The sequence below is a fragment of the Rana temporaria genome, chromosome 10 (genome assembly GCF_905171775.1).
Source record: "Rana temporaria chromosome 10, aRanTem1.1, whole genome shotgun sequence".
NCBI lineage: Eukaryota > Metazoa > Chordata > Amphibia > Anura > Ranidae > Rana > Rana temporaria.
Genome location: NC_053498.1, coordinates 21,085,919 through 21,104,701, shown reverse-complemented (window position 1 = coordinate 21,104,701; position 18,783 = coordinate 21,085,919). Strand labels below are relative to the sequence as shown.

General features: G+C 49.1%; 1 protein-coding gene across 2 annotated transcripts in view; it reads right to left on the bottom strand.

Moving 5' to 3' along the window:
- The window catches only part of LOC120916404 (transmembrane protease serine 3-like), a 57,131-nt gene that overhangs the window by 9,990 nt on the left and 28,358 nt on the right, over positions 1–18,783 (bottom strand). Inside the window, exons 7-12 of one of the 2 annotated variants that reach the window (XM_040327360.1) lie at positions 15,937–16,059; positions 12,644–12,687; positions 10,199–10,364; positions 3,998–4,167; positions 2,643–2,738; positions 2,267–2,409 (exon numbers count right to left, since the gene is read on the bottom strand). In XM_040327360.1, coding sequence (XP_040183294.1) covers positions 2,267–2,409; positions 2,643–2,738; positions 3,998–4,167; positions 10,199–10,364; positions 12,644–12,687; positions 15,937–16,059 — 742 coding nt within the window. Of the gene's footprint in view, positions 1–2,266; positions 2,410–2,642; positions 2,739–3,997; positions 4,168–10,198; positions 10,365–12,643; positions 12,688–15,936; positions 16,060–18,783 lie in introns of those variants that run through there. The other variant, XM_040327361.1, reaches the window with a different exon arrangement.

Sequence of the window (18,783 nt, the reverse complement as noted above, 5' to 3'; positions counted from 1 at the left end):
CCTTGGATTGCGAGTAACGCGGTCAACGAGCATTATTTTTTTTCAAATCCTGACTCGGTTTGTTGTCTCACGAAACAAGCAGGATTTAAGCCTCTGCGGTGTGCAGTACAGCCTTTGGCCATCGGAGCTGTTCGGAAATACTCTGTTCCTGAGCCTTTCCGAGTTCAGCCGAGCTGTCCCCAAGTATTTCCGAGGCTCTCCGGCAGCCCCCACCTCTGGCCACATGCGGTATTGCATGCCATAGGGGTCAATGCGGAACAAATTATTTTCGTTTCCATTGACTTCTATGAGGAAACTCGCTTTGATATGCGAGTGCTTTGGATTACGAGCATTCTCCTGGAACGGATTATGCTCGTAATCCAAGGTTCCACTGTACTATTCTACAGTAATGTAAAAAATTACCGTGTAATGATGTGCTCCCTTAAAGCGCCCTTTTAGCTTGGGGGCCAGTCTGCACTCTATTTTATCTGCTTAGCATTGATCCCTTAAGTCAGTGGATATCAACCCGGTCCTCAGGGCCCACTAACAGGCCAGGTTTGCAAGATAACTGAAATACATCACAGGTGATATCATTTGCTGCTCAGTGATTGCAGTATCTCAGTCTGCATCTCCCCAAGGTAATACATAAAACCTGGCCTGTTAGTGGGCCCTGAGGACAGGGTTGATGTCCACTGCCCTAAGTGATCCTTTGGTTCTCTTTTTATGGACTTAATATTACACTGGGCATTGTGAATATTTACCCATCAGAATAGATACTAGACTCGATATCCCTGAGTTGCTGGTAAAGGCATTTTCTATTATTCATTTATCTTTGATCATGAATGACATATGAAGCTCAGAAACAAAAAGTTCCCATTGCTTAGATGTGTTTTGTGAGGAGGTAGAAATGCTGCACACACATGCTATAATTAATACAGGTGTATTCCAAAAAATGGAGCAGATGTAGGTTGGAAAGATGTAGGTATCCTCTCTGAGTTAGCCCCTCTCAGCTGTCGGCTTATTGCCATCTCCTATCTCTCCACAGTGACTCACCTGTTGACTCACCTGCTCGTCAGTCCTACCTACTTAAGCCTTCCAGCTCACTTGCTCTCTGCCTTTGCCGTGGTCAACATCACAGAGACTATCTCCTGCGTTCCTGTTAAAGACTTCTTTTGCTGACATCCCTTCTGGCTCCTGATCCTGCATGCAGTTCTACTACGTTCTTCTCTGGCTCTATGACATTTGGCTTGGCTGACTATCCGATTTGGTTCCTGAACTCTGGCTAGGTTTTGACTACGCTTACTCTGTTTATCTTTTTATTATTATTATTAAACAAGTGTGATTTAACTGTACTTCTGTCTCGGTCTGATTCATGGTTCCTGTCAGAAGGGACCCCTCCCTCTGTCACATAGACCTGGGCACTGTTGTATAGTACAGGGGCAATGTAGGGACATTCTTTATAATGCCCCAGTCTTTCTTCTGGTTTGTTATCTCCAAGTGGTGTTGGACAGTGAGCACCAACTTCACTTCCTGCCTGACCACCGCTGAGATATACAAAAAGGTTCTCATATTGATGGTGACCCCATTTGGACTGGAAACCATCAATATGTTCACTGTCTAACATATAATAAGCGGTGAGAGAGTTCATGGTACTGCAAAGTTCAGTCTCCATCAGCATCTAGCGCAAAGCGCGGTGACGTACAACACGTACGACGGCACTATAAAGGGGAAGTTCCATTCGGATGACGCCACCCTTGGGGCTGCTTTAGCTGATTCCGTGTTAGTAAAAGACGATTTGCGCTTTTCTGTCTGTTACAGCGTGATGAATGTGCTTACTCCATTACGAACGGTAGTTTTACCAGAACGAGCGCTCCCATCTCATAACTTGCTTCTGAGCATGCGCAGGTTTTTCACGTAGTTTAAGCCCACACACGACCATTTTTTACAACCTGAAAAACAACATTGTTTAAAACGTTGTTAAAAAATGCAGCATGTCTGATGGAGGATTATCCGATTGTGTGTACACAAGTCCATTGGACTAAAGTCCAAAGTACAAACACACATGCTCAGAACCAATGCTAAAGATCAGACAACAATAGCAGAAGTTGCCCAAAGGGTGGTGGTAAAGAGCAGAAAAAACAGGTGATTTGGTGAAAGTTGGTTGAAAAAGTCCTGCCGTGTGTATGCAGAACAAGTTCATGGCCAACGCCCTTCGGACAAAAATCCAAGGAAAAGTCTGATGGAAGTCCGATTGTGTGTATGAGGCTTTATTTGCACAAAAGTATACCTGACAGGAATCCACTTTTCCATCCAGATAGCCGGCACATAACATTCTCTCGCTGATCATTCCAGGATAGTGAGACGTCTGATTACAGATGCTGTTGCTGATCAAGTGGACCTTGGCCTCCCGTAGGACTGGAGACAGCTGACCTGGGTATGATGGGACAGAAAGAAACTATAAGCCACCCTTGACCTCCTCTTGCCAACCATCCAAGGCTCGGCGTAAGTTACCATAAAGGCTGTTTTTGGGGATGATATTGTTTGGGGCCTATATGTTATCACTAATAGCAGACAATCTAACAGCATGCATCACTATATTACAACAGACATCTAGCCATACACAAGAGCCCAGCCACACACATTGAGCCCCTCTGGCTCCTCACCACCCTCGCTCACGTGTCCCCAGCCACTGATCCAGCAGTTTCCTGTGGCCTGAAATTCCTGATGAGCTCTGGGCAGACACACCGGACGAAGGGTCTCTGCAAGAAAAGTGATGGGAAGAGAAATCAGGGCATGAGCAGCAACAACATCCCAAAGCAAAAGAACAAAGATGCATCTCTTCTCACTGTCATTATTGCTGAAGCAAAGGCACTATTGTGTCGTCCCCCCCCAAAAAAAAAGAACAAGGAGGGCTAAACAGACTTTTTGAATAAACAAAAGTGTGCAGTGGAAGAAAAGGCTTTGGTTTTGTACGTACACTATGGGCCAGATTCACGTAGCACGGGCGCAACTTAACTTTTCCGATTTAAGTTACACCGCCGCAATTTTTCCAAGTTAGTGCCCGATCCACAAAGCACTTACCTGGAGATTTGCGGCGGTGTATCCTAAATCCGACCGGCGCAAGGCGGGCCAATTCAAATGGGGCGAGTCCCATTTAAATTAGGCGCGCTCCCGACGTGCTTTGCGCGAAGTTACGATGCGCCAAGGTTTTGTGAATCGCGACGGGTAAAAAAAAGTTGCGTCGGGAAAAAAAGAGTTGCGCCGGGAAAAAAAAATATTTTAAAAAAAATTTGACAGCGACGCGGGAAAGACGGGTACACTTTTACATGGTGTACTAACTTTACACTTTGTAAAAGGTACCCTAACTTTGCGACGGCAAACTAACACTTACGGCGACTTAACGAAGGGAAAAAGCTTTGTGGATCTCCGTAAGTGCTAATTTGCATACCCGACGCTGGTTTACGACGAGAACTCCCCCCAGCAGCGGCCGCGGTACTGCATCCTAAGATCCGACAGTGTAAGTCCATTACACCTGTCGGATCTTAGGGCTAGCTATGCGTAACTGATTCTATGAATCAGTCGCATAGTTAGAAACAGAGATACGACGGCGTATCAGTAGATACGCCGTCGTATCTCCTTTGTGAATTTGGCCCTATATTACCAAAAGTATTGGGACTGGGCCTGGTTCAGGTGCAAATTTAGGCAAAAATTAGGACCAGAATCAGTGAACAGACACTCACCGGACCCCAGGCATGAACCCGCGGCCGCACATATGTGAACGCGGCCTTAAAGAAGGAACAAATCTTGCAGAAGCACCCATAGGCCTCTTGCACATGGGAGTCAAAATTGCTGAGTTTTTTACTGATTTGAGATCGGATGTATTGTTGGGACATTGCACACAGCTGAGTAAAGATCAGTAATACAGCGTTGAGTACAACGCTAAGCAAAGTGTAGAATGTTTTTGATTCTCCTACTCCATCCAGATACATTCACGTATTATACAATAGGACTGACATACCAGAGAAGGCCATAGGCTGGCTGGTTTTTATCAGAGCAACATCAAAGTCATTGGTTTCAGGGTTGTAGAATCCATTGTAGTAGATGCTGCGGATGGAGACAGATGTTGATGGGATGAGAGATGTAGAGCCGACGTGAACCTTCCATCGACCCACCGTAAAGAAGTTAGACCTGTGATGTGGAAAACAGTCAGACTCAGAATGGAGAGTACTCATTACTCAAAGCATAAATATATGGGTGATGGCAGCAGGTGACGGTGGCAGGGGGTGACGGTGGCAGGTGATGGTGGCAGGGGGTGACGGTGGCAGGTGATGGTGGTAGGGGGTGATGGTGGCAGGGGGTGATGGTTGTGGCAGGTGGTGGTGGCAATGGGGTGGTGGTTGCAGAAGCTGATGGTGGCAAGAAGTGATGGTTTTAGCGGGTGATGGTTGCAGAAGGTGATAGTGGCCGGTGATGGAGGCAGAAGGTGATGGTGGCAGGTGATGGTGGCAGAAGGTGATGGTGGCAGGGGGTGATGGTTGTGGCAGGTGGTGGTGGCAATGGGGTGGTGGTTGCAGAAGCTGATGGTGGCAAGGGGTGATGGTTTCAGCGGGTGATGCTTGCAGAAGGTGATAGTGGCAGGTGATGGTGGTAGGGGGTGTTGGTTGTGGCAAGTGGTGGTGGCAATGGGGTGGTGGTTGCAGAAGCTGATGGTGGCAAGGGGTGATGGTTTCAGCGGGTGATGGTTGCAGAAGGTGATAGTGGCCGGTGATGGAGGCAGAAGCTGATGGTGGCAGGTAATGGTGATAGGTGATGGAGGCAGAAGGTGATGATGGCAGGTGATGGTGGTAGGGGGTGATGGTGGCAGGGGGTGATGGTTGTGGCAGGTGGTGGCAATGGGGTGGTGGTTGCAGAAGCTGATGGTGGCAAGGGGTGATGGTTTCAGCGGGTGATGGTTGCAGAAGGTGATAGTGGCCAGTGATGGAGGCAGAAGGTGATGGTGGCAGGTAATGGTGACAGGTGATGGAGGTAGAAGGTGATAGTGGCAGGTGATGGAGGCAGAAGGTGATGGTGGCAGGTGATGGTGGTAGGGGGTGATGGTGGCAGGGGGTGATGGTTGTGGCAGGTGGTGGTGGCAATGGGGTGGTGGTTGCAGAAGCTGATGGTGGCAAGGGGATATGGTTTCAGCGGGTGATGGTTGCAGAAGGTGATAGTAGCAGGTGATGGAGGCAGAAGGTGATGGTGGCAAGGGGTGAGGGTTTCAGCGGGTGATGGTTTCAGAAGGTGATAGTGGCCGGTGATGGAGGCAGAAGGTGATGGTGGCAGGTGATGGTGACAGGTGATGGAGGCAGAAGGTGATGGTGGTAGGGGGTGATGATGGTGGCAGGGGGTGATGGTTGTGGCAGGTGGTGGTGGCAATGGGGTGGTGGTTGCAGAAGCTGATGGTGGCAAGGGGTGATGGTTTCAGCGGGTGACAGGTGATAGTGGCAGGTGATGGAGGCAGAAGGTGATGGTGGCAGGTGATGGAGGCAGAAGGTGATGGTGGCAGGGGGTGATGGTTGTGGCAGGTGGTGGTGGCAATGGGGTGGTGGTTGCAGAAGCTGATGGTGGCAAGGGGTGATGGTTTCAGCGGGTGATGCTTGCAGAAGGTGATAGTGGCAGGTGATGGTGGTAGGGGGTGTTGGTTGTGGCAAGTGGTGGTGGCAATGGGGTGGTGGTTGCAGAAGCTGATGGTGGCAAGGGGTGATGGTTTCAGCGGGTGATGGTTGCAGAAGGTGATAGTGGCCGGTGATGGAGGCAGAAGCTGATGGTGGCAGGTAATGGTGATAGGTGATGGAGGCAGAAGGTGATGATGGCAGGTGATGGTGGTAGGGGGTGATGGTGGCAGGGGGTGATGGTTGTGGCAGGTGGTGGCAATGGGGTGGTGGTTGCAGAAGCTGATGGTGGCAAGGGGTGATGGTTTCAGCGGGTGATGGTTGCAGAAGGTGATAGTGGCCAGTGATGGAGGCAGAAGGTGATGGTGGCAGGTAATGGTGACAGGTGATGGAGGTAGAAGGTGATAGTGGCAGGTGATGGAGGCAGAAGGTGATGGTGGCAGGTGATGGTGGTAGGGGGTGATGGTGGCAGGGGGTGATGGTTGTGGCAGGTGGTGGTGGCAATGGGGTGGTGGTTGCAGAAGCTGATGGTGGCAAGGGGATATGGTTTCAGCGGGTGATGGTTGCAGAAGGTGATAGTAGCAGGTGATGGAGGCAGAAGGTGATGGTGGCAAGGGGTGAGGGTTTCAGCGGGTGATGGTTTCAGAAGGTGATAGTGGCCGGTGATGGAGGCAGAAGGTGATGGTGGCAGGTGATGGTGACAGGTGATGGAGGCAGAAGGTGATGGTGGTAGGGGGTGATGATGGTGGCAGGGGGTGATGGTTGTGGCAGGTGGTGGTGGCAATGGGGTGGTGGTTGCAGAAGCTGATGGTGGCAAGGGGTGATGGTTTCAGCGGGTGACAGGTGATAGTGGCAGGTGATGGAGGCAGAAGGTGATGGTGGCAGGTGATGGAGGCAGAAGGTGATGGTGGCAGGTGATGGAGGCAGAAGGTGATGGTGGCAGGTGATGGTGACAGGTGATGGAGGCAGAGGGCGATAGTGGCAGGTGATGGAGGCAGAAGGTGATAGTGGCAGGTGATGGTGACAGGTGTATTGTAACTATACTGTTTGCCCCCATATTGTAATTACATACACTCAGTGTTGGAGGTGCCAGAGCTGCCTACCCCCGCATTCCTGTTAAAAAAAAAGCCCTGATTGCCAGAACCAGAAGTCAAGGAAACTAGGGAGAGTATTCATTACTCCGGCATCTATTCATTAAATGGTTTGCACTGCATTGTCATTTGTAGCTGATGTCTATGGAGGTGCTTGGAAGAATAGATTTTGGAACTGACCAATCAGCATTCCTTGGCAACAAAGCCAACTTTATTCAGAGAACATAACAGAACACGTCATTATACAGTATATACTAGAAGGATACCTATGGTAGACCACAAAGAAGTGTAAAGCCATGATCCACGCCTACACCTCATGTACTGATGTCTTCTGCAGCCCCAGTATATAAAGCAATACTACCGAGGAATATTTTTACAACATACAGCGAGATCAAATAATAATAATAATACAGTAAAACCTTGGATTGCGAGCATAATTCGTTCCAGAAACATGCTTGTAATCCAAAGCACTTGTATATCAAAGCGAATTTCCCCATAAGAAATAATGGAAACTCAGATGATTCGTTCCACAACCATTTATTCATAGGTCCTTCAGTTTATAGTCCATATAAAAAGATTATAGCAATGTGATTGGTTGTGTAACCATAAAATGTTCATCCACAAATGGAAGCCTCCCCAAGGTGATTAGAAGCAAACCCCAGCAGGAGCGACAGAGTATAAAAGAGAAGAGAGGCGCCTCTAAGTGTAGCAATACGGTTACATTTAATGAAGGTACAACATTTAGCAACTCACATGGTTGATGAATAAAAGAGGCACATCTAAGTATGCAGGGATCCGGGGTAAAGCGATCCACATAGACCGTCCCCCCGCACCACCGGCTCTCACTGCTGTCCAGTGGCGGTGCGTTCATAGTGGGCGCACGAGCGCCGCCTCCTCTCTCCTGCACTCACTCAACAATACATAGATTCTTGCATTGCATGAATCTTTGTATTGTCGCCGCTGCTGCCCGCTATTCAGGTGTCTGGTCCCCTGTTGAGCGCCGGCCATCTGAATAACACCGGTGGGTGTGTTTTGGAAGTGTCTATCAGAGCCAGCGGCTTCCCGATTACAGCCTGTGGGCTCTAATCGGCTTCCAAATGGTTAACCAGAGGGCGCACAGGGTGTGCGTCCCCTGGTTAACACTGACACGTGTGCCAATCAGGTTCACTGGGCCTGGTCACCGGATTGGCTGAAGCGACATCGAGGGCGGGAGAAGACATCGAGGGAGTGTGGAGGAGGATGGCTGACCCGAGCAAGGTAAGTGCCAGGCGGGGGCAAACTGGTGGTATTTTGGGGCAAACTGGCTGCATTTTACGGGAAAAACTGGCCGCATTTGATGGCACAGTGGCTGCGTTTGATGGTACAGTGGCGACAATTGATGGGCACAGTGAGGCTGCGATTGATGTTTTTTTTTTTTCGTTTGTTTGCACCCCCCAAAAAATTTGACCACTAGCCACCACTCCTGCTGTCAGTCTGCAATCGTGACCAGGAAGACTACCCTGCAGTAGAGCGTTCTGAAATCGAGGCTTGAAGCACTCATGGAGCGCAGCCAGAAAGGGATGACGATGGCGTTGAGGGCGGTGAGGAGGACGTTCTATATGGACAGCTTTACCCCGGATGTCTGCATACCTAGATGTGCCTGTTTGTACCATACGTGCTACACTTAGAGGCGCCTCTCTTCTCTTTCATACTCAGTTGTGATATGATGCTACTTATCAAGACATCGCTTGTATATCAAGTCAAATATCTAGATTCAGAGAGGGCGTCCTAACTTTGCGGCGGCGTAGCGTATCGTGTTTACACTACGCCGCCATAAGTTAGCGAGGCAAGTACATGATTCACAAAGTACTTGCCTGCTAAGTTACGGCGGCGTAGCGTAAATCGGGCAGGCGTAATGGCGCCTAATTCAAATTTAGCTGAGGGGGCGTGTTTAATGTTAATGGAGCTTGACCTGACGTGATTGACGTTTTTTTTGGAGCGGCGCGAGCGGCGCGGGCCTATTGGTTTCGACGTGGACGTAAATCCCTATTCACGGACGACTTACGCAAACGACGTAAAATTTTCGAATTTCGACGCGGGAACTGCGGCCATACTTTAACATTACTATTCAACTATTTGATGGAATCTCTTTAGGCCTGATAATGCGTTACGTAAACGACGTATCTGTACTGCGTCGGCTGGGCGTACGTTCGTGAATAGGCGTATCTAGTGATTTACATATTCTACGCCGACCGCAATGGAAGCGCCACTTAGCGGCCAGCCTAAATATTGCACCCTAAGATAGGACGGCGCAGGCCGTCGTATCTTAGATAGGTTTAAGTGTATCTCTGTTTGAGAATACACTTAGGCCCCGTACACACGATAGAATCCATCCGCAGATAAATCCCAGCAAATGGGTTTCAGCGGATAGATCCTATGGTGTGTACACGCCAGCGGATCTGTTTCCGCGGATATTTCTCCCCTGGGATGGATTCCAGCAGATCGAATATTTGCTGACATGCCAAACAAATCCATCTGCTGGAATCCATCCCAACGGATGGATCCGCTGGTCTGTATAGACTCACCGGATCCATCCGTCCGAAGGGATCCCCCGCATGCGTCGTAATGATTCGACGCATGCGTGGAATTCCTTATATGACAGCGTTGCGCACGTCGCCGCGTCATAATCGCGGCGACGGCGCGACACGTCATCGCCAGAGGATTTCGGCGCGGATTTCAATGCGATAGTGAGTACACTCCATCGCATTAAAATCTGCTGAAATCCTCGAGAGGATTTATCCGCGGAAACGGTCCGCTGGACCGTATCCGCGGATAAATCCTCCCGTGTGTATGGGGTCTTAAACATAAGTCGGCATAGATTCTGAGTTAGGCCGGCTTATCTACTGATAAGCCGGCCTAACTCTGAGGCCCCGTACACACGAGAGGATCCATCCGCTGAAAAATCTCAGCGGATCGGTTTCAGCGGATAGATCCCCTGGTGTGTACGTTCCAGCGGATATTTATACGCGGATATTTCCGATTTCCAGCAGATAAAAATTTGTAGACATGCTGACAAATCTATCTGCTGGAATCGGCTCCAGCGGATCGATCCGGTGGTCTGTACAGACTCACCGGATCGATCCGTCCGAACCCATCCCTCGCATGCGTCGTAATGATTCGACGCATGCGTGGATATCCTTATATGACAGCGTCGCGCACGTCGCCGCGTCATCATCGCGGCGACGGCGCGACACGTCACCGCGATGGGAATTCGGCGCGGATTTCGATCCGATGGTGTGTACACTCCATCGGATCAAAATCCTCAGAGGATTTATCCGCGGATACGGTCCGGCGGACCGTATCCGCGGATCAATCCTATCGTGTGTACCAGGCCTTACTGAATCTACCTATAAATGTATGAAAAAAATTAGCTTGTGTTGCAAAACGCTCTCAAACCAAGTTACTCTCAAACCTGTAAACTGCTAGAAAAAGACTCACAGGACAAAGCAGTGAGCCGCGCTCATCACCCACTGCGATGAAATGATGGATCCTCCGCAAACATGGCGTCCATCCCAACGCAGGCTGGCTACCCATGGCCAACGTCCCCAGGTTGACGGAGACCCTCCAACGATACGCTGAATCTCTGAAGCCGACCTTCCGCAATCTGCGACAAATGTGAAATAAGCAGAGCAAATGGCTTCAAACAGATCAATTCTTGTTGTTGAATGAAAAAACAAATTTTTATTTTTATTTTTAACAACATTTGGATATTTTAACCCCTTCCATACCAGGCACTTACGCACCTTCCTGCCCAAGCCAATTTTCAGCTTTCAGCACTGTCGCAATTTGAATGACAATTGCGCGGTCATGCTACACTGTAACCAAATGACATTTTTATCATTTTGTTCCCACAAATAGAGCTTTCTTTTGGTGGTATTTGATCACCTCTGCGGTTTTTATTTTTTGCGCAACAACTAAAAAAAAATCAGATTTGTTTTTATTTTTTTCTGTTAATTTTTTTTGTAAATAAGTTGTCTTCTTTAATTATGGGCACTGATATGGCGGCACTGATGGGCACCGATGAGGTGGCACTGATGGGCACTGATAGGCGGCGCTGGTATGCTGCACTGATGGGCACTCATAGGCGGCACTGATGGACACTCATAGGGGCACTGATGGGCACTCATAGGCAGCACTGGGCACTATTTGGCGGCACTGATGGGCATTAATTGGTGGCACTTATGGGTACTTATGGGTGGCACAGATGGGTGGGCACTGGGCATAGATGGGCACTAAGAGGTGGAACTGATGGACACTGAGGAGTGGCACTGATGGCATTTCTGGGCATCATTTCAGTCAGTGCCCATGATACGCCTGAATGTGGGCTAGATCCGACTGACGTACATCTAAGTACGCCATTGGATCTTAGGTGCATATTTACGCTGGCCGCTAGGTGGCGCTTCCGATGATTTCCGCGTCGAGTATGCAAATTAGCTAGATACGCCGATCCTCAAACGTACGTCCGCCCGGCGCATTTATTTACGTTGTTTACGTAAAACGTCGAAAGCGTTCAAAACATCAATCACATCGGGTCACGATTCATTAGCATAAAACACGCCCACCTCTTCACAATTTGAATTAGGCGCGCTTACCCCGGCACATTTACGCGACGCCGCTATAACTTAGGACGCAAGTGCTTTGTGAATACAGCACTTGCCTCTCTAAGTTGCGGCGGCATTGCGTAAATGAGATGCGCTACGCCGGCCTATATATGCGCCGATGTTCGTGGATCTGGCCCTTGGTGTGTAGGCAAGACTGATGAAAGTCAGCTTCATCGGATATCCGCTGAAAAAATCCATATGTATCAGTGCTCAGAAAAAGTAGGATGTCTATCTGATAGGTAAAGGAGTGAATAACCCATGCCTCTCATGATGGGAAATGGGGGATTTTTTGGTGCCTAAAAATAAAAAGTCAGTATAGCAGAAACATATAAAATCACATAATATTTTATTTATACAAAATTATTAAAAAGGCAGAAGTGTAGGCTTGATGCAAGATACCAAATGTTAAGCACATATATACTTGAATGGATGGAAAATATTGTCAGGATTGACACGTTTCTCCCAGAAAAGGGGCTTCTTCAGGATCCACTTTTTGGAAAATAAAATGCTTTTAACTCACATAATGTAGAGCACATTCAATGAGAACATGCTAGTAGCCCACTACACACTACACAAAGGCATGGGTTCTTTACTCCTTTCAATATCTACTTTCCTCGATTGTGCCAGAATTTTTAAACAAGTCACCCTACCCAATACTCATTCGGACATCTACCTGCAGAGGCGGCTCTTTAATTAGGCAAATTAGGCGGTCGCCTAAGGCCTTACACTCACAGGGGCCTCGTGGCCACCTAACCCAATGCATTACCTCAGTTTTTAGGGACAGGGAACCTTAACGCTGATGTGCTCAGGCAGCGTTATGAGCCCTGACTCAGGAGCGGGGCTGCCAGTGTCCCTAACAACCAGTAAATATCGATGACACCACCCTTGTGACGTCAATGACCCAGCATGCCCTCAGTCAATGACGCTACAAGCAAGCGGGTTCACCAGGTGACATCACTGGGTGGCCCCCACCCCTTAGTTATTAAAGAGCAGGATCTGGGGGCCGCCTTGTTAAAGGGGGCTTCCAGATTCCGATAAGTCCCCTGCCCGCAGACCCCCACAACCACCGGCCAGGGTTGTGGGGAAGAGGCTCTTGTCCTTGAATTATTTTTCCCATCATGGGCGAGAGTGGGGACCCATGTCAAGTTTTGCCTAAGGCCTCACAAAGCCTAGAGCCCCCTCTGTCTACCTGGCACCATTTTCTGGCCATAAGCTATAGTGCAGTCATTAAAAACTTCCACTGTTTGCTCCCAGCTACCGGGGGCAGTGATCAATGTCTTACCTGTGCACTGCAGTGACACCCCCTCCTGAGCTGGGCACGTTTCCCTGTAATAGACATAAAAGACACAAGATTTCAATATATAATCAATTTCCATTCAAGCTGACCCGTGTGTGAGGGAGAAGAAGGGGGAGAGGACAGAGAGACTTTGGTGCCAGGGACAAATGGTCCAATAAAAGTACTTCAGAATTTATTGAATTTGTGCAAATGAACAACGTTTAAAGTAGTTGTAAACCCATTTTTCTCACTTTATGCTACAGGTAGGCCTATATTAAGGCTTACCTGTAGCTAGCCTGGATATCTCCTAAACCTGCACGGTTTAGGAGATATCCCCGTGTCTACATGTGCCGATGTGATCGGCACATGCGCACTGAAGCAATGACATATCGTGCCACTGCTTCAGTTAGCTGTGCCGTTACTGGCGGCTGCCGCGCGCAAGCGTCATCGTGGCTCTGGCCAATCACAACGCTGGAGCTGCGATACCCGGAAGCAAGCTCCGGGAGAGATGTCCGGGGCCGGAGGGGGGGGGGGGGTTGCGGGGGGGGGGGGGGGTCGAGGATGGCTGCAGGGGCTTTGATCTCAGGTAAGTAATACATAATGAGCTAGTATGCTATGCTTACCAGCTCATTATGCCTTTGTCTTGCAGGTTTTTATAAAAAAAAAAAAATTATTAACTACCTGCCCGACCAGCTGCCATCATTTTACGGTCAGCTCCCCTGCGCGAGAGCACGTAGCTATACGTTGGCTCTCGCGCAGGCCACTAGGGGCGCGCGCACGCCCCCCACTCGCCCCCGACTCCCGTGCGCGTGCCCAGCGGGCACGATTGCCGCCGGGCACACGCGATCGCTTGTTACAGAGCGGGGACCGGGAGCTGTGTGTGTAAACACACAGCTCCTGGTCCTGTCAGGGAGGGAAATGCTGATCTTCTGTTCATACAATGTATGAACAGAAGATCGGTCATTTCCCCTAGTGAGGCCACCCCCCCCCCCCTACAGTTAGAACACACCCAGGGAACATACTTAACCCCTTCCCCGCCCCCTAATGTTAACCCCTTCACTGTCAGTGGCATTTTTATAGTAATCCAATGCATTTTTATAGCACTGATCGCTATAAAAATGCCAATGGTCCCAAAAATGTGTCAAAAGTGTCCGAAGTGTCCGCCATAATAACCGGAAAAAAAAATCACTGATCGCCGCCATTACTAGTAAAAAAAATATTAATAAAAATGCCATAAAAATACCCCCTATTTTGTAAACGGTATAACTTTTGTGCAAACCAATCAATAAACGATTTTATTGCGATTTTTTTTACCAAAAATAACTAGAAGAATACGTATCGGCCTAAACTGAGGAAAAAAATGATTTTTTATATATTTTTGGGGTATATTTATTATAGCAAAAAGTAAAAAATATAATTATTTTTTTCAAAATTGTCGCTCTATTTTTGTTTATAGCGCAAAAACTAAAAACCGCAGAGGTGATCAAATACCACCAAAAGAAAGCTCTATTTGTAGGAAAAAAAGGACGCCAATTTTGTTTGGGAGCCACGTCGCACGACCGCGCAATTGTCAGTTAAAGCGACGCAGTGCCGAATCGCAAAAACTGCCCAGGTCCTTTAGCTGCCTAAAGGTCCGGGTCTTAAGTGGTTAAAGAGCAACTGCAAGGAAACCTTTTGGCATTGCCAAGGCAGCCATATATTTTGAAAGCGGAGGTCCGGTAATTATTATTTTTTTTTTTAAAGTCAGCAGGTACAAATACTGCAGCTGCTAACTTTTAAAATAAGGACAACTTACCTGTCCAGCGCGCCTGTGATGTCGGCACCTGAGGCCGACCCGTCCCTCGGTCGCTGCCGCCGCCATTTTCGGTAAGGGAATCAGGAAGTGAAGCCTTGCAGCTTCACTTCCTGGTTCCCTACTGCGCATGTGTGACTCGCGCTGCGCAATGCCACTGGTCCCTGCTATCTTCTGGGACCTGTGTGTCTCCCAGAAGACAGCGGGGGGGGGGGGGCGGATGTGGTGTAGACTGCGGCAGATAATGCGGAAGTCGGTACTGCGCTGCACTTATCACAGGCAGCGAGACATTGTCCCGATACGCGGCTGCAGAGCTGGGGACCATTAGCTGTATTCAGGTATCCGTGCCTAACGTTAGGCAGGCGTAGCGTATCTCATATACGCTACGCCGCCGTAAGTTAGAGAGGCAAGTGCTGTATTCACAAAGCACTTGCGTCCCAAGTTACGGCGGCGTAGCGTAAATGTGCCGGCGTAAGCGCGCCTAATTCAAATTGTGAAGAGGTGGGTGTGTTTTATGTAAATAAAGCATGACCCCACGTAAATGACGTTTTGAACGAATGGCGCGTGGACGTATCCCAGTGCGCATGCTCCAAATTACGCCGCAAAGACTTATTGGTTTCGACGTGAACGTAAATTACGCCCAGCCCCATTCACGGATGACTTACGCAAACAACGTAAAAATGAAAACATTTGTTGCGGTTCCGACGTCCATACTTAACATTGGCTGCGCCATCTTTTTGGTGGAATATCTTTAGACCTGAAAACGCCTTACGTAAACGGCGTATCTTTACTGCGAGCGTACGTTCGTGAATAGGCGTATCTCTCTGATTTACGCATTCTAGGCGTAAATCAGCGTACACGCCCCTAGCGGCCGGCGTAAATAGACAGCTAAGATACGACGGCGCCGGTGGTCATATCTTAGCTAGATATAAGTGTATCTCAATTTGAGAATACACTTAAATATATGACGGCGCAGATTCAGACTTACGACGGCGTATCTACTGATACGCCGGCGTAACTCTACGTGAATCTGGCTAAATGTCTCCCTGCCTGTGATTAGCACAGCGCGTGCCGACTTCCTGGCGGGCTCTGCACGTGGAGTGTGCGAACACGCCGGAGCTCATCCCTAATTACAAACATTCAGTGCTGGGGGTTCCCGCCGCTGGAGGTGCGTTCCATCGCGTTCCCACTGTGAAAAAAGGCAAGTGAATGGGGCCCTAAAATGTGATAGGAAATCCAAAATATAACAGTTGCCACTAGAACAGGAGTAGAGGGAAATTCTCCCAATGGAGTGATGTGTTCCAGTGCCAACTGCCATTAGTGGATTAACTGTCACTTTGGGGATATTTCCTTGTGGGAAAAAAAAGGACAGAAGAAAAATAACAAACTGACGGATGTTCCATCCCTCCCTCATTGTATTCAAAGCTAGAAGAATTTAGTCCAGAGGTTGAGAAATGTGGTCGAGTGGGTACAGACTGCCATCTAGTGTTCATGGGTTGTCACCTACACAGGGCTCAGGAACGTCTCGAGGTTACTGGGAGATCCGGGAGTTTTGTTCACCACAGCGAATGATTGTAGGCAGGCGGCATCTGTCGCGTTCAGTGACACCGGAGAAGACAATACTGTGTTGCTGTCACAGGGAAAGAAATAGAGAGAGACGGTCAGAACAGAACGATCACTGCCAGGGGCGGACTGACCATTGGGACTGACCGAGGGCCCCATGCCACTAGGGGGCCCCATCAGGGTTGCCAGGCTCAATAAAACCAGGGACAGTATGTAAAAATCTGTGGGCCAGATTCACGTCCGATCGCGTATCTTTGTGCGGGCGTAACGTATCTGATTTACGTCACGCCTCCGCAACTTAGACGGGCAAGTGCTGTATTCTCAAAGCACTTGCTCCGTAAGTTGCGGCGGCGTAGCGTAAATCGGCCGGCGTAAGCCCGCCTAATTCAAATTTGGAACAGGGGGGCGTGTTTTATGTAAATGTTCTGTGACCCGACGTGATTGACGTTTTTCCCGTCCGTGGAATTTCCCAGCGTGCATTGCTCCAAAGTACGCCGCAAGGACGTCATTGGTTTCGATGTGAACGTAAATGATGTCCAGCCCCATTCACGGACGACTTACGCAAACGACGTAACTTTTTCAAATTTCGACGCAGGAACGACGGCCATACTTAACATTGGTACGCCGCACTTACGCCACCATATAGCAGGGGTAACTATACGCCGGGAAAAGCCTAACGTAAACGGCGTAAATGTACTGCGTCGGCCGGGCGTACGTTTGGGAATTCGCGTATCTAGCTAATTTGCGGAATTTGATGGAAGCGCCACCTAGCGGCCAGCGTAAATATGCAGTTACGATACGACGGTGTAACACAGTTACGCCAGTCGGATCTACGGGAAATCTATGCGTAACTGATTCTAAGAATCAGGCGCATAGATACGACCGCGCAACTTAGAGATACGACGGCGTATCTGGAGATACGCCGTCGTATCTCGTTTGAGAATCTGGGCCTGTGTTTTTTTTACATCTGTCCCTGCCATGTCTTAAACCGACATGCTTTTGATGTGAAAATCCTGAGATTTTAGCTGCCCCGCCTCTGCACTGCCTCCTGGCGTGGTGGCCATCCTTAAGCCCGGGGGCCCCATAATCTTCTATTGCCCGGGGGCCCCATGGGTTGTCAGTCCGCCCCTGATCACTGCTACAAGTATAGAGGAAGGGAAATCAGAGGACTCCCATTGGAAACTGCAAACATAAGGGATCCTTCACATGGGGTGTACTGTACCGTGCACCCGTTCCGGGGGGCGTGTTTACCCGTATGGGGGTTCCATGCACCCCCTTGCAGGCAGGCAGTCCCACTGATGTCAATTTAATCATAGACATCCTCGCTTTAATGCAGTATTAAACCCAAAAGCAAACCTTTATTATATTGCAGCTTATCAATTCTTAAATGTTATGGCTGCATTCGTTTTCCTTATTAGGCTTTCTTTCTTTCTATTTTCATATGGTGAACCAGCCAGCAAGTCCGTTGTTTTTCAAAAGCACAAGCTCTCCAGCGCAATGTGCCAGTTTTCATGGATGAGACAAACCACTTAACACTGGCAGAGGTGCTTAAAGGGGTTGTAAAGGTAAAAAAATGTTTTCCCTAAATAGCTTCCTTTACCTTAGTGCAGTCCTCCTTCACTTACCTCATCCTTCCATTTTGCTTTTAAATGTCCTTATTTCTTCTGAGGAATCCTCACTTCCTGTTCTTCTGTCTGTAACTCCACACAGTAATGCAAGGCTTTCTCCCTGGTGTGGAGTGTCGTGCTCGCCCCCTCCTTTGGACTACAGGAGAGTCAGGACGCCCACTAACACAGCTCCTTTCTCTATCTGCAACGTAGAGAGCGTCCTGACCCTTCTGCTCGCCCCCTCCCCCCTCAAGGGAGGGGGCGAGCACGACACTCCACACCAGGGAGAAAGCCTTGCATTACTGTGTGGAGTGACAGACAGAAGAACAGGAAGTGAGGATTTCTCAGAAGAAATAAGGACATTTAAAAGCAAAATGGAAGGATGAGGTAAGTGAAGGAGGACTGCACTAAGGTAAAGGAAGCTATTTAGGATTTTTTTTTTTTACCTTTACAACCCCTTTAAAGCGGGGGTTCACCCTTAGAGGGCACTTTTTCCCCTTAGCTTCCTGCTCGTTTTGTCTAGGGGAATCGGCTATTTGTTTTAAAATATGTGCAGTACTTACCGTTTTCGAGATGCATCTTCTCCGTCGCTTCCGGGTATGGGCTTCGGGAATGGGCGTTCCTTCTTGATTGACAGTCTTCCGAAAGGCTTCCGACGGTCGCATCCATCGCGTCACGATTTTCCGAAAGAAGCCGAACGTCGGTGCGCAGGCGCAGTATAGAGCCGCACCGACGTTCGGCTTCTTTCGGCTTCTAGTGACACGATGGATGCGACCGTCGGAAGCCTCTCGGAAGACTGTCAATCAAGAAGGAACGCCGGCTCCCGAAGACCCATACCCGGAAGCGACGGAGAAGATGCATCTCGAAAACGGGTAAGTACTGCTCATATTTTACAACAAATAGCCGATTCCCCTAGACAAAACGAGCATGAAGCTAAGGGGAAAAGAGGAAAAATTAAATAAATGGGTGAACTCCCGCTTTAACTACTTGCCGACCAGCCGTCGCAGTTCTACGGCGGCAGGTCGGCTCCCCTGCGCGAGAGCCCGTAGAGCTACGTCGGCTCCCAAAGCGGCCACTAGGGGCGGGCGCGATCGCCGCCGGGCACCCGCGATTGCTCGTTACAGAGCGAGGACCGGGAGCTGTGTGTGTAAACAAACAGCTCCCGGTCCTGTCAGGGGGAGAAA